Source organism: Eumetopias jubatus, unplaced genomic scaffold, assembly GCF_037043125.1.
Source record: "Eumetopias jubatus isolate StellerSeaLion01/CBP00866 unplaced genomic scaffold, mEumJub1_p1.0 scaffold_8, whole genome shotgun sequence".
NCBI classification, from domain to species: Eukaryota; Metazoa; Chordata; class Mammalia; order Carnivora; family Otariidae; genus Eumetopias; species Eumetopias jubatus.
Window position 1 is genome coordinate 18,163,929 of NW_028274814.1, and position 16,779 is coordinate 18,180,707.

Sequence of the window (16,779 nt, forward strand, 5' to 3'; positions counted from 1 at the left end):
GTTAAGACAAAATAGAATGAAAAAGGAGAGATGAGAAACATCAAATTCGGGGTAACAATAATCTCTGATAGGGAGGATGCCAAGGTCAAGGACCACAGGGCAGTCTTCGGCAATGCTCTTGATCTTCAATCAACACTGTGGGGGCACAGGTTGTAATCTTTTTTGAGTAGTATTTAACTTCCTGAAAATATAATTGAGAGGGTGACGTCCTCTTTTTAATAAACTTCTATGATAATATACTTAGAGTCAACACCTGCAGAAAAATGTCACTGTTCCTTATCAGTCTTCAATTATAGCATATTCATCAGTACCTAAGAAGACAAACTCTTTCCTATGATGATGAAGTCATATAATCAGTTTTTTCTTCAGCTATGTTCCCATGTTACAAAAGCAAATTTAAAAACAACAACAAAAGCAAACTGAATGATCAGATAGTCTACACATAGGAACCCATCAGCCGTTTTTAGGACTTATGTTTGAGTCCTTTACATTACTCTCTCTCTTCTTCACTAATTACTCCAAAAAAGAAAGCGATCAGACCTGAAAAAGACCAAGAACTCTGGAAACGGGTTTGCAGAATACACACAAGGTGGATTTTACATAAAGACCTCAATTTCTCTAAAAGATACCCCAACTTAAAAAAACTCATCTTTACATAACAGAACAACAGCTCCTCAGAAACTGGGCTGGAAAGGACTCTTGCCTATGACCGAGAACAGAAAGTCTTGGCAGCTGTGAGTCAGGAATCTGGCCACCTGGAGGAGCACCTCTTTTTCCAGCAGAGACCACCTCTGTTCAGCTGTGGTTCCTACAACATGTTCCCTCGCCTTACACAGCAGCATTGGTGAGGGGGACCCGCTTCCACCAAACAGTTTCTGAAAAGACTTCTTCAGTTATCTCCACCAAAAACTATTCAATTTTTGTTTTTCACTAAAAAATGCACAGAGTCACCAAAAGCCATTCTGCATATCACTCACCGGAATAGAAGGAGAAACAAACCGAACATCCCGGTTCCCCCCTCCAAGGCCACACGTAACTGTGGGGACAAGATAGAACCTCCTAAAATAGTTCGGTCACGAGACGCAGATGGCAAAATGTGGTTACATCCAAAGGTCTCGAGCTCCATTCACACATTCCCTATCACTCCCGCATCATGTGATTCATTCACTCCACAAATACTTGTTACACTTCCACAAAGGAGGTGAATTGTAAATGTCAACAGGACAATCTTAGTTCAAGTTGCTCCCAGTTTACATATCTGGGGAGAAAAACAAAACCCACGGGGCAAGAAGGGCCGTTGTAAGAAGCACGAACACACGGACAAGTTGTTTGGGGCAGGAGGTGACAAGGAGAGAGGGAGGGTTGGGGGACGGAGTGATGAGCCACGTCAGAGCAGAGCCCATGGCTACTGAATATAGTGAACCTCTCAATGGAATCCTAAACCTCTGGGCAGGAAAAAGTCCTGCTGCTGGGAATATGTAATATTTCAATTATTTTTCCAAGAAGGCCATAAAAATGGCAGGAGGTTTCAGTCTCATCTCGGGGAAAAGGACAATTAGGCAACAGACACCCTTAATGTTCTGTAACCTGCAGGCAGGCCCCCCTCAAACAGCTCATCAGTGTCCAAATCAAACAGATAATCCAGGCAAGAATAAACAGAGTAAATATGCAAATTATATTTTATGGGCGTTAACACAAGATAAAGCAGCTCAGAAGCTCACAGACCAAAAAGCCAACATAGGCAGGCAGCCAGGACCAACCACAGAAAAATTAGCTCTCACTATCTGCTCAACTTGAAAGCATCTTTCAGTTTTGTTCATTTTCATACAGGTCACTGAAAAATCTGAAAGCAAAACAAAAACCCTGACATGGCTAGCCACTGACAACTGTTTAAACTAGAACACCCTTCACAGCAATACAGCACATGAAAGTATTTGGAGTATTGTATATTTGCCCAACCGCTGGTTCCACACTAGACTAAACACCATAGCTAAAGGAAAACTCCAAGATGAATGTATGTGGTAATCTCAAGTTTCTAGAGCAAAGGAAAACATGCCTCTTCCTTCGGGTAATGTCCCATAGCTCGGGAGGCATCTGCCATTCTAAGTGGAGGGGCACTGGATTTTCAACAAGGGTTCTTGTACTTTGTAAACCTTTAGGATACATGCATTGATTTCAGGGGTCTGCGAAGACCTGGAAATATAAGCCCAGCTGTAGGATGGAAACGGACTACTCTGGAGAAGGCTCACAGATTTTATCATATATTGAAAGACATTTGTGATCCAGAAAAGATGAAGAAACACTTAAGAAAAAAATAAACAATCTTTTAAAAAAGAATTCCATATTGGTGATGTTACAATGAACATTTTTCAGCCAAGGAAACAGCCTACATATTTCAGGGAAGTAGAAAAAATTATTTCAAGGGTCAAGATTATAAGGTACCCTGTTCATTTGTTTTTAAACTCGAATTCATAGTTTTTTTTGGGCTTGAGTTTAATAAGAGTTGACTGACCTTTATTAAGATCAAAACATTTTATATACATACACACTTTTAGGAAAAAAGAAACATCACTCAAACTCCTCTTTCATTATAAAGATGCTACATTTTACCCCAAATCTTGCCTTTTTATTTTACCAGGACATTTGGCAAAATGTGTAAGACTAGAAACAAATGGGTCATGTTTTGTAAAACCAAGATAGGAGAAATTTTGAGTATCATTTTAAGGTGTAAGTAAGAACTAGGTTTTAAATTAATCCTTTTCATTTCTTCTCGTATTTTCTGGAACCCAAATCCCTTTGGATAGAGTCAAACTCGAATGTCAAAGTACACCATACTGGAGAAGGTTGTATGGGTACCAACGAAACATCCATTAGATTCCTCAAAGAACACGCCTTGGTTTTGTAGCAAAAGAGGAGTGCCAGGGTATACATTTATTAATGTGTTAAGTTTATATAAAATATTTAAGGTTGGGCTATCTCCCTTTAGCGGACTTTCAGTTGCTTGGGTAAGAGGATGCGGACACCCCTGCCACATCTGAAATGCCACCTCTGAGGCATGTGGTCAAATGGGCACAAAATATATGGCAGTTCATAAACCTTAGTGCATGTGGGAGCTGTGAAACCTGACCCCCAGTCTGCTCCCAATTTCCCTCTCTCATTTCAAAGGGAGGAGATGAATAAGGTGATATGGTACATTTAAATGTCCTCTTAGATGGAGTTCCTAGAGATCAGGGAGCAAGACTTACTGATTTCCTATCTTCTAGCATCATGCTCACCACAAGGGAGGTGACCAAATGCGTGCACGTTATATGAATAATGCAGTAATTTAGCATGTGAACATCATCACCTATTCAAATGATTTCTATACTCATTGTGTGCATCATTAGGGGACCTATTACATGCTTCAGACTACTTCAACTCACACCATTCAGCAAGTGGCATATGCCAAAGATCGGCTTTAACTCTGGACAAATGTGTGATGCTGTGTTGCCCTGTAAACAAACTTGTAACGCGACTTTCATCTGTAAGGAATGTAGGCAGACTCCGACATAAGATTAAAACTGGTCCAGTAATGAATTCATTCAAGGATGACTAAGTTCCTTTAAGAAGACAAAAGGGAGAGTTCAATTGTTTAAGATCCAGGGAATGGAACCAGAAAGCATCAAAGTCTAGAACCAGAAAGCATCAAAGTCTAGAAGACTTGACTGCCTACATTTTTGCCCAGCTCCTGCCAAATACTCTTCCTGACCTGGTGCTGAGAGAGTAGGGAAGCATGGTGTTAGCCTCAAATCCTCAAGAACCAACCCCCCCAACCCCCGCTTTTTTTTTTTTTTTCTTTTTTAAAGCAATGGGCATTCTTGCAAGTGTCAGTAGAAAAAACTACTAGCAGGTAAGCAGTAGAACATAAATAATTGACAGTTAATTGTAATGCCCTTCATCTCCCTTCCCAAAGACAGGGTTTAGTTGTTTTTTTAAATCTTACTTCCTTTTTTTATAAGTTGTCTTTACATCCACCAGGGAGCTCAAATTCAGGACCCTGAGATCAAGAGTTGGATGTTCTACCCACTGAGCCAGCCAGGCACCCCTAAGGGTTTAGTTTTTAGAAAGACAACACTTTCTTAAGCCACAAAAATTTCTTTTAAACCATCACTGAGGCAGTTTCCTAGTCTTTCTTGACAACATATTCTCAACTCTCTCTAGTCAATTATAACACTTAATTTTACATTTTTGGCTATGATTTTTAGATCATTCCTGGTTTTGTTTTTGTTTGGTTGGTTTTTGGTAGGAACAGGACGACACTTTTGAAAGCTCTTTTCAAATAGTTTCATTGTAAGTTCAATCTTTTCTCCCTTGGCCTACTTAAACTGTTTAACATCCTTCTTACAATGTTATTTCCTAGATATTTGCTTATTTTCCCATTTCTCTATAGGAAGATCCTATTTAAATATTTTCAAGCACATTCCATTGAACCAAGAATAAAGAGTACACACATACATCCTGAAAGTTCCTCTCTTAAAACTGTACTCATTCCAAATCAGTGGCATAAGGACCATAAGCAAAACTTAATGTGGGAATAAAGATGAATATTTTGTTTGTGAACTCCAATTGTGCTAACTCAACAGCAAAAAAAAGGAAAAAAGAAAAAAGCACAGGTGCCGTTTTTATTTTTAAGACTGTTGTAATGGTTGCCTTTTTTTTTTTTTGCTTCCGTCATTAAAGAAAAAAATATGCGTTAGTCCTTTAATACCTCCAGAACATTACACAAAGGCAACATTAGTGCGTTCTTGGTTTACATCTTTCTAAGAGGTGCTCACTGATGAGGTGAAAGAATGTAAGAGAATCCTACCAAAAGCCTAGGTTGTCCTCATTCTGCCACTTAAGAGTTCAATGACCTTGGGCAAGAACCTTCTATATCCACATCGATTTCCTCATTCATAAAATGGGGTAACTATCTGCCCTCCCTCCCTCACTCAGTAGTGGCAAAGGATCAAGCAAAGTAAAATACACTGGGAAGCTCAGCACTGAGACACTGTACAACATCAGCTTTAATTACTACTTGCTGATAGAATGGCTTAACAAGACCATTAAAAAAAATCCAAGATTAAAACAACAACAACAAAACACAGCATTATTCCCAATAGCCAAGAGATGGAAGCAGCCCAAATGTCTATTGACAGATGAATGGATAAAGAAAATACAGCGTATCTCTACAATGGAATCTTATAAAGTCTTAAAAAAAAGCAAATTCTGGCACCTACTACAACCCGGATGAACCTTGAGGACATCATGCTGAGTAAAGTAAGTCAGTCACAAAAGGACAAATACTGTAGGATTCCACTTATATGAGGTACCTAAGAGTAGCCCAAATCACGAAAACAAAGTAAAATGGTGGTTGTCAAGGGCTGGGAGTAGGGAGGATAAGGAGCTGTTGTCCAGTAGGTATAGATCTCAGTTTTGCAAGATGAAAAAGTTCTAGAGATCTGTGATACAACAATGTGAACACAGTTAACACTACGAACTGTACTCTTCAAAATGGTGAAGAGGGTAAAAAAAAAAAAAATCCGTTAGTGTGGTTAGTTCAAGGTAAACTGGAATTAAGCAGGATTTAAACTAAATTAAACCAAAATAACAACAGCCTTTGTTGGACCCCTAGGTTAGCAATCAATCCTGCAAACCTTAGAAATGCATGCTGCGGGTTAACAAAGGTTCTGCCTCCAAAGAGACAGTCACATAACAATGGAGGCATCTATAATCCCAACTGCCCCCCCTTTGTGTCTTCCAGCCCGCCCCGCCTAGTCCCCACCAGAACTGAGGGTCACCTGCTCACCACCCTCACAGCACCTGGCTCACACTGCTGCTAGTTTAACACTTAACACATCACTCTCGTGACACACGTCTGGCATCATTACACCATGGGTTTCTTGAGGGAGAAACCACATCTAACGCATCTTTGATTTTCCTTCTTCTAGCTCCTAGCTCAACAGCATAACCACTCATCAAATGTTCACGAATTGAATAAATTCTACTGTTTCACAGTTTCCATCATCTTTCATTTAGCTGTTGGGACCAAACTCAAGAGTAGAGAGAGGAAGACTTTAAGTGGCCTGTAAAGGTCTTTGTGTGTTCCCCATTCAAATCAGGCAAAGAAAAAGGAGAAAAATTGTCTATTTATAACTGTTTATAATGATACAACAAAGATGTTCAGTTACAGCTAAGGAGAAAAAAAGAAAAGCTTGAACTGCAAAGCTTGTAATAATCCTTCCCAATCCATTTATGGCCCTGAAATAGCCAGAAGTCTGTATTATGTTAACAGTCCTTATAAGGGTTCTTGCACAAGAGTGTAGTTGTAATAAACATGGGCAAACTTCAGCCCTCTAGAACTTCGTGAATAAAACCATAAACTCTAAGAGTGTTGAATTAGATAGAGTATCAGGCTCTCTTTAAAACATGTAACTCTTATAGATTGCCAAGATAAAGAGAACCACAAAGACATACAGTCCGATATGTAATTTTATCTCTAAAATACTCAGGTGTTAGAAGAGAAGACGTGAAAAGAGCAAGAGGGCATGTTAGCTCACTCTTGATAATGAAGGCAGGAATCTGTACAGTGAGAAGAAGCACAAAGAACATCTTTACTCTCAAGGGGCTCAAGGTCTAGATCAGGAGACAGGACATGGGCTTGGGTCATGGGTTGGATGGGATGCCATCTGACCTGATATAGTGAGCTGCTGTAAAGATCATGTGACGGAGTGAACGTCCATCCCTCCCCATGCAGCCACTGGACCTACCGATCGGCCAGACAGCACTCACCACTGAGTTAGAAATGAGTAACCTGAATACGACAGTCACCAAAAGGTGTATAGTGTTCATTAAAGAGAAACAGAAAGAGTGGTTTTGTAACTAATACAGACTCCCCAGTGGACACTGAACTTGATGGCAGGAACCATGGGTACCAGTTGTTCCGACTGGGAACCCTGAGCTTGACATGCACCAGCTCACGCAACTACAACTGAACTTCACACCTAGCTTACCGAACAGTCAAGCAGCCCGTCCACGGCAGAGGTGGAATCTGAATCCAGATTTCCCGGCATTCTGAGGCAGTGACAGAGACCACAAGACTTGAGGCACCTAAAATACATCCTATCTGACCCTTTACAGAAAAAAAAATTGCCAACCCTTGGACTAATTTAGGAGGATGATGTTAACCTTGACAGAAGTCAGAAAATGCAGAGAAGGGATTGAAAGAAAAAATGGGGAGCTCAATTTTAAATGTGGGGGGGGGCAGAACTGATAGGGATGCCACAAAGAAGATGATGTGACATTATGAACACTAGGGACAGAGGTTGGGGCAGTGCTGCAGATGAAACGTGGAAGACGTGGCAAGTGCAAGACCGTAAAGGGAAAGAGAGCAGTGGTTGAAAAAAATCCTTGTGCAGGGGCGCCTGGGTGGCTCAGTTGGTTTAGCAGTCAACTATTGATTTCGGCTCAGGTCATGATGTCAGAGTCCTGGGATTGAGCCTCACGGCGAGCACTGCACGTTGCATAGGGCTCCACGCCCATCGGGGATTCTGCTTCAGCATTTTCTCTTTCTCCCTCTGCTCCTCAGCCACCCCTCATTCTCCTATGTGCTTTCTCTCTAAAATAAATAAATAAATCAAAATATAATAATAATAAAACTCAGTGTGGAGGTGAAGCTCTATATCCAAAATAAAACATACACGGGAGTCCCAGTATGTCAGACGAATGGAGGAAGCTGCTTTGGCCAAATCCATTAAGAATGCACACAACACAACCTGCTGGGCTCCCCTCTGCCTCTGCAGCAGCTCCTGAGGAACCCATCAGTCTGAAAAGCAATGGCATGCCTAAAGCAGTGAAAGCCACAAGGTCAAGGTCTGAGCATTGAGCACGTGGCTGGATGGACTTCCATAAAAGCAGCAGCAAAGGAGATGGAAAAGGAGCCAGAGAGATAGTAGAAATAGGCTTGTGTTGTAGCCAGGAAGCGGATGTGGTAGGGAATAAAAACAAGGTGAGGCTTACAGAGATGTCAAGGGAACACTTGATGAAAGCTCAACTGGCTTCACTAGAAGGTCCCTGGAGATGTTCAGTCACTATCAGTAGAGACAGACAGAAATGAGTTTCAGAGAGGTGGGGAAGAAATGAAGAACTGGAAACAGGGGGGCGGAACCTGGTGTTAAGGAAGGTTGGCACTAACAGGAAGGGAACGATGGGGTGGGAAGGAAGACAGGTGTTTCTTTTAGAAGGTAAGGAGGTAGCTCTTTTTCCAAAAGGGGAAGGGAGTAAAAGATGGCAGACTCTGCAGAAAAAGGCTGCAACCATTTGCCAGCAGAATCCAGGTCCTGGGGTCATCCCCTCGCACATGGACTCTGGGCTTAGCCACGTGGCATGCTGTCACCAATGGGGCCTCAGCACACAGGACACAGAAGGGACTCGAATAATCCCCCTGGGGCTTGTGCTCGCTCAGGTGCTTGTAGCCCTGAAACCAGCATGAGAACGAGCCAACCGTCCTGCTGAGGGATGAGAGACCACCTAGAAGAGGAGAAGGAGCCCCCTAAGCTGACAGTTGCCAACTGCACACCTGCGGGAGGCCATCCCAGATCACCCGGTCACCAGGCAACCTGCCAACTGGCCAGTGATACACAGGAGAATGGGGCCCTGAGGAAAAATGGTGGGGACTTCAAGGTGAGGAGAGCAGTTTGTTCTGTGGCAAAAGCTGGCAGAGAGAACAAAGGAGGATTTTTCTGATGTCCAAGACAGTCCAGGCACCAATCCGATGCTGTATGTACTTCATGGTCATAACTGCTCAAAAGTACTTCAAAATGCTCTAAGATACACAGCTTTGCATTTTCCTTTTCTGCCTTTCCAAGTGTCTATCATGAACAGAGATCCCGCAATAGATGCTGTCATTACTGTTATTACCATTATTGTCACCTACCACGTGAGATGAGCAGGATTCCAGCACCAGCATTCAGGGCTATCCCTACCCAGTCACATGCACAAGTTTTTGATTTCTTACAGGTAGGAAAAAAAGGCAATCTAAGCCAATGTGTATTTAAATTAACCCAGGCTACTGGAGATTAGACCTATTTAGCCAGTCTTCTACTTCTATTCTGAAGGTAATTGCTATGAGCCAAGGAGAGTTGACAATTTTTCCATGCAAAAATTAAAAGACAGCATTGAGATCGGTGAGGGGAAAATAATTGTAGCCTAAAATATCGTCCTAAGAATGTCTACTGTATTTGTGTTTTCTGTGATGAGTGCGCTCTGCTGGATTTTCACCAATTAAACATAGTGTTTTCCTATGAACAGCCTTCTTGTTTAATATTTGCCACATGTTCTCTGATTCTAATAGTCTCTCTGGTAGGTTTAAGAGAGTATGTAATATAGGCATATACATACGCTTCTCTCCTACCTCCCACAGAATTTACTCAATCAGACACGTTTTCTAAAAACATGTTTTAACACTTTTGGAATTAAAAGGTCATCTTCAGGCTGAAGGTGAATATACATATTCATGTTTTTTCTTTCTTCTGAAAAGGCTGGTTCAGGGAATATTTCTAATTGGGTCAGATTCTCCCAATGTCTAAGGCTTTTATGGACAAGGACAATAGGAGAAACACGTTTTCTCTTTTCTATACAATATGTTTACTGATGAATATGGGGGAAGAAAACATGGTCAACTGAACATATACTTCTTCCTAAAAAATTTTTTTTTTTTTGAGAAACTATAAACCCACAGACAAAAAGAACAGGAAATGAGAGAAGAGTCGACAAAAAGGTAGACTATAGAAAGTAACAGTGGAAATTAACAGAATAGAAAGAGTGAGAACATAAAGTACCAGGAGGCTGGAGACTCTAGCCTGAGAACATGAACCAGACAAGAGGAAAGACATGCCCCCCCCCCCAAATCCACCTATAAAAGACCAGCAGCTAAGAAGCTTTGCCATTGGACTTAGAGCTTCCAGTGGGCCTTATACATAATTAAGAGCAAGACATTGTAGACAGCCAAAAAGCACATCTTTGAAGAAAGTCTCCAGTATGTAAACGTAATACCAAATTTTAAAAGTTTGAAGAACAGTGACAGTACAGGAAAATTAAAATGAATAGCTCATGGGATGTAAGAGAGACTATTACAGCCACAGAAGAAGAACAGTGAAGTTGTAAAAGGGGAGAGGAGAAGAAAACTCTTGGGAATCAGAAATTTTCAAATATAAAAATTTCAATGGATGGGTTTGAAGATAAGTGGAGAAAGACTAGACACAGAAAAAATCCGAAGAAAGCTCTAATCAAACTAGAGAACCAGAAAAAGAACATACAGTGGGGAAAATGATCAAAATAAAAATCGGTCACTTTTTCAGAACTGAACTGACGGGCCCTTCACAATGAATGTTCATAAAATCTGGGCACAAAAAATGAGAGCCACACCAAGGCAAAATTTCAAAATACCGAAGGCAGAGCAGTCCTTGACATACTGCAGAAAATTAAAAACCAAAACCCGCAAAACCCCAATGACATTGGTGAGCATATCAAGTGTTGGAAGGCAAAAACAACAAAATAACATCTTTAAAAAGTTCCAAAGAAAAGTATTCATCATACCTGAATATTATACCTAGCCAAACTATGAATTAAATGTGAGGCTAGAATTAAGACATTTTCAAGTTGGCAAGATCTCAAAAAAAAAAAAACTTCTCTAGGAGGTTCCATGTTTTCTTGCTGCCAACCATTTCCTTATGTTGGTATTCGCTTACATTCCTTATTAGGCCACTGGCCGCTTTCTATTTATCCGCTAAACTCCATGTCCATGCTGGAAGGACTTTCTGTTTCCGCCAATAGGGGGCAGTCTTCCCACCCCGATGCCCCTGACTCCCGTATGGTACTTCTACTCCACCTATCAGCATGATTTAAGGCCAAGACTTTTCTCCCTAAACGAACAGTAGAAGCTTTCTGCAGGCTGGCCTTGTAGCCCGTGTACTCACCAACTGTGCCTAATATAATTTCTTTACCAAGGAGATATTCACTGATGAGAGAACGGTGGATTTAAAACTTCACGGTAATCCATTCTACTAAGAATACTGCACTGAGCCTACTTCATATCTGCTCCGATCCCTTCTACATCCGGACTTCCTAACTCAGAGTCTCTGCACATAGAGCAGAAGGGATCAGTTCCGGGGAGTAAGAGCGAAAAGAAAAACGGTATTCCTTCATTTAAAAAAAGAAAAAAAAAAAAAAAATGGGTCCGATGACCCAGCAATTTCACTCCTAGATGTACACGTGCGAGAAATGGAAACTTACGTTCATGCAAAAACTTGTACGTGAATGTTCATCACAGCATTATGCACAATAGCCCAAAGTGGAAACAACCCAGATGTCCACCGAATGTTAATGGATAAATAAAATGTGATATATACATATATAAATAAATGGAATGTTATTGGGCAATAAAAAGGACTGAGGTGCTGACATAAACTGCAGCTCATGAACACTGAAAACATCACTAAGTGAAGGTAACCAGTCACAAGAGACCACCCACTGCAGGATTCCGTTTATATGCGAGATCTAGAGACAGAAAGCTGGAGTGGCTGCCTAGGCCTGAGGGGGTTGGGAAGAAAGAGGAGTGAGTTCTATCTCAGAACGCGGGATTTCTTTAAGGGGCAATGAAAATGTTCTAAAGTTGATCGTAAGGATGGTTGCACACCTCTGTGAATATACCAAAACCTACCGAATTGTATACTTTAAACGCGTGAATTATACCTCATTAAAGCAGGCTTTTAAAAAAGATCGTTATGGGAATAAATTAAATCCATGTATTCCTTGTCTTGAAGGCAAAAATCAAAGAGCTTAAAGAAGGCAAGATTTGCAAAGGATGGCAAAACTGAAAAGGAACAAAACGTTCATTTTGGATGAAAACAAGTTTAAAAAAAAAGTCAGGTCAGCTGATTTTTCTTTGCCTGAAAATACATACATAATTTGTTCACTGTAGAGTTTACCAGTTTAAGAGAAACCATAACAAAGTGCGAGTAAAAGGTACTGGCTTTTACTGGAAGCACAGGGTGCCTGGTTATAGAACCTTTTGTAGGTCACTTAATTTCAAAAGGCAGCGTCTCTAGTCTCACTCCTTGCCAATCACCTTATTTCACAGACCTGTTCTTGAGGACAATTAATGGATAACGTAGTTCATATTTAAAGAGGGCCAGGTTCTGAAAGCACCACTGAGGTTTCTCCCAGGCATTCGCCCAGTGATCTTACTGCACGTGATCTGTGGGGGGCAGGGAGACACACCACCTACTGAGGAAGCCTTCCTGCTGGAGGGATGCTATCTAGGATGGCTATAACAGAAACGCGGAAAACTTCTGATGCTCCCAAGATGGTCGTGCAAGGTGTTTTCAACGATCTAAAATTAAACGATGAATTCATAGATTTTTAAACTTTAAAAGCTTCGTTTTAAAATAGGGCCCACAAAGTCGTACTGACACAAAAGCACGGTGGAAGGCAAAGAGAGAATATAAGCTAATGAGGGGCGCCTGGCTGGCTGTCGGAAGAGCAAAAGACTCCTGATCTCGGGGTGGTGAGTTCAAAGCCCACACTGGGTGTGGAGATTACTTAAGATCTTTTTTTTTTTTTTTAAGATTTTATTTATTTGACAGAGAGAGAGAGAGCACAAGTAGGCAGAGTGGCAGGGAGATAGAGAAGCAGGCTTCCAGTTGAGCAGGGAGCCCGATGCAGGACTCAATTCCAGGACCCTGGGATCATGGCCTGAGCTGAAAGCAGGCGCTTAACCGATTAAGCCACTCAGGGCGCCCCAAGCATAAAATCTTAAAAAAAAAAAAAAAAAAAAAAAAAAAAAATAGGCTAATGAGAAAGCCATCTCCAATCCCTCTTTTGCATTCCTTCTTCAGGGGTCCTGGAATTAATAAACCAGACCTACCAAGCCATGAGTTCACATAAAGTACACTTAAATCCGAGTCCTTCCATGGTCTTTCAGAAGACACTCAAATTCTCACCTATCCTAGTGTAACTCATTTGAATACATCAAAGGTTTAAGATATGGACCTAATGGGGTGCCTGGGTGGCACAGTCCGTCAAGCATCCGACTCTTGGTTTCAGCCTAGGTCAGGATCTCAGGGTCGTGAGATCGAGCCCTGAGTCGGCTTGAGATCCTTTTTCCCTCTTCCTCTTCCTCTGCCCCTCCTGCTCATGCTTTCTCTAAAATAAATAGATATATCTTTTTTAAAAAAAAGATACCAACCTAATTTTAAGGAAGAAAAATGGATGTAAATTAACCATTTTCATTAAACAGAGGAAACATTTCTATTGTTTTGCCTTTGTTTTAAATTCTCTTCGTTTTTCTTTCATCTTCTACATTATTTGTAATGATAAACTTTTTAGTCTGTATGACAAGTAACATGAACCTGGTTTGATTCAGGAAACAGGATTTTGGTCCACACTGGTTAAAAGATATTTAAAATTTCTACACAGTTGCATCACTTAATCGAGGACTTACAACATACAGTTATGGACAAAAAACTCCCCAATCAGATAACTAAAGACTTTGAAAACCAAACCTCTAAGACAGTGGGTTGTATGATCATGTGATATGAATCTGAGAAACTGGTTAATTTTGGTATGTGAAAATCACATGAATAAATTAGTGCAAATAAAACACTCTTATTTCTGGAACACAGACTGTTATTTCATTTTTTCCAGACTCTTCTTTGCACCCTGGTGCAAAAATATAGAAGAATTCAGATTCTCAATCTCGAAATATATTAGCCACCCTGCACACTTGTGGCCATGAACTTCACTAGTCATACATCTGTTGTTTAATCTTCTCCATTACTTAATTTTATATTTTTTTTATTGTGTAAGAACATTTCACAAGCGATCTACCCTTTTAACATATGAAGTGCATAGTAGTGTTAACTCTAGGCACAATGTCGCACAACAGATTTCTCGGATTTATTCATCTTGCATAACTGCAACTTTCTGCCTGTTGATTAGCAACTCCCCATTTCCTCCTCCTCCCAGCCCCTGGCAACCAACATTCCCCTCTCTGCTTCTAGGAGTGTGACTGCTTTGGATGCTTCCTCGAAGTGGAATTCATCCCTCTGTGATTGGCTTATTTCACCGAGCATAATGTCCTCCAGCTTCATCCACAGTGTCTCATCAGGTTTTAAATGGGTGAAGCCTGGTCGAGCAGATTAGTTGATGGCAACCGGGCCACACCTTGCCTTATCAGTTCCTTGCTCCCGCTGTTTACGGCTGTCTTGCAGTCAAGATGGTGTCAGGTCTGGAAATGACTTCCCTGCCTGCTGAGGTGAGAACACTGTTTTGATGTATGCAAAGACTGCTTTTTTTTAAAAGTCAAGGCCTCCTAGCCATTCCTCTGTAAACTACTATGGCAACTGTGTAGGGGCCATGAATATTACATAAGGGCCTTCCATGCATTCAAGCCAGAATCTCCAAGCCACAATTCCCATAGCAACGCAGAGATTTTACTCATCTCAGAGATGAAGCAGCCAGCAAGAGTGCCTAATGCCATCCTTGGTTTTTTTGCCTTTTTTTTTTTTTTTTAAGCAAGATCAACACAGTACTTATTCTTTCTCCAAAGCAATAATTTTTTTTTCCAAAAGAAAACCACCAACCACGTGAAATGGGTTCATTTCAAAGTTACCCAGATCACACACACCAAGATACCGTAAACTTGAACAACAATCTACACTTTTAGAAATAGCTGCCATTCGAATGACTGCATGGGAAAAAGAATTCACATTGTTACAATTAGTGAAATGAACCACCATCTTGGCTAAATACTGTACTTACAGATTTTATATCTGATTTCCAGTCCCCCATCCATATATACACACTTCATTATACGATGAAGAACATGTTTGAGGAAGGAACATTTTATCTGATAAAATCTTTAATTGCTTTATTTTTGAGAAGCATAATGCAATCCATTTTTTCAATGTAAGAAAATACTACTATAAAACACCTATGGAGTAAAATTTGGGGGAAAGATTGTTCAGGCCTAAGAAAATACACATTACCTTGAAGAAAGTTATTTTTCCAAGCAGAGAAATGGTTGACTGGAGAAATGAAGTGAAATCATTCTGTTATTAGAAGCAGATTTTTCCCCTTTGTATATTGGGGGATCCTTTTCGGTGTCTAAATAAACTATCCACCCACAGAAATGAGTCAGTTGGATTATAAAACAACATAAAAGCCAAGACCACTCTTATATACACTTCCTTTTTCTATCAAGGAAATCAAATACACTCCATTTCTTGCACCTGTTTAAAATCAGACAATGAAATACTGTGAGACCAAACATACGTTTTAAAAGAAACTTCCACAGGTGGCCCATCACAGACCCAGAACGACTGGCAAAGAAAGAGGTTGGCAGAGGAGAAATGGTTTTACCTTTGCCTTTTCCAACTGGGCCTGGGCCTGTCGCTCTGCTTCTCTGCGCACTGCCTCCCGATCTTCCTCCAAAGAAACATCTGAATCGGATGGACGGCTGGTGTAGGAGTCTGCCGAACCCTTGAGAGAAAAATTTGCATTTTAAAAGAGATTCCATCTATGATGTTTGCATTGGAAAAGTCTCATTGACACTGCAGTTTGCTTCCTAGATTCTGCTATAAATTCCTGAAAAGAGAAAATAATCCATTTCAGGGCAAGCCATCTAGAAACATCGTGCTCTCCTTCGCAGACCACTCCCTAGGATGGTTGTGCCTACCAAGGGACCATTCCTTCCCAAGGCTTATGCTCCAATGACTATCCTTTCTGGAAGCCAGAGCAAGTTCCTTTATAATTAAACCAGCTCCGTGGTGCAGTGCCCGGCTGAAGGGCACAGAGGGGTTTCAAGGATGCCTTCAAGAACAGACGACATGCTAAAGCAAGTATTTACAACAGGATAAGAAGATACGTCTACTAAAAAACAACATAAAAGAAAGTCTAACGAGTTATAAACTTGAATTCTCTACCATGACTCCCGTTTTAACCTTAAGCATCCTTTTGTACCTTTCCATTCACCTGATACCTTCACCGACAAAACTGTAAGACAACAGTAGCCAGCTTCACTTGATCCTTAAGCAACACATTTTTCCATAGCTTTGTAAATCGACGTTTAATAAAAGCTGCCTAAAGCAAACACCTGCCCGGGATAGCTGCTCTGGCAATAAATCACAACATCGGAAAAGGAGCTCAGAAAATTATAGGACTCTCCCTCGCTCCCTCTCTTGCCATCAGGATCATATTACTAAATCACGGGAGCCCCTGCGAGCACTCACTGTAAGGACAGCAGAAGCAGCGACAAGATAGCGTCTCCCCCAGACGAAAGCCCCTGAGCTTACACAGATATCCGAATTCTTCAGCCTTCCTCCCTTGGCTCTTTTCAGAAGCCTGATCCAGGTGGCCTTCATTAGCCAGACAGCGCCTTTCTCATCCGCAGCTGCAGCCCCGGGCACAGATCCTCAGTGCGCGCTGAGCCCTGGAGCGCCCCGGCTCCTTTCCTATCCATGCTCTGGGCAAGCCCCTCTTCTCCGTCCCTTCCTGCCCCCGGGGCTTTCACGCCCTACCCCGGAGGACTCCGATCCAAGGAGATTCTTATTTTCCCCTTCCGGGGGTCGGGGAGATAGAAAACACTCGAATGCCTTATATTGCTTTAAAAAATAAAGAACACTTCAAGTGCATTCAAAGACAGGCATCAACTCGTTCTAAACTTGATGCATCTCATCACTCTAAATATTCTCTTCTCTGCTC

General features: G+C 41.2%; 1 protein-coding gene across 2 annotated transcripts in view; it reads right to left on the reverse strand.

Annotated features, from left to right (window-relative positions):
* Positions 1 to 16,439, reverse strand: part of CACNB2 (calcium voltage-gated channel auxiliary subunit beta 2) — a 123,805-nt gene extending 107,366 nt beyond the window's left edge. For both annotated transcript variants that reach the window (XM_088025794.1, XM_028114180.2), the window contains exons 1-2: positions 16,371 to 16,439; positions 15,439 to 15,558 (exon numbers count right to left, since the gene is read on the reverse strand). In XM_088025794.1, coding sequence (XP_087881920.1) covers positions 15,439 to 15,558; positions 16,371 to 16,439 — 189 coding nt within the window. The remainder of the gene's footprint in view (positions 1 to 15,438; positions 15,559 to 16,370) is intronic.
* Between the last annotated feature and the right edge of the window lie 340 nt (positions 16,440 to 16,779).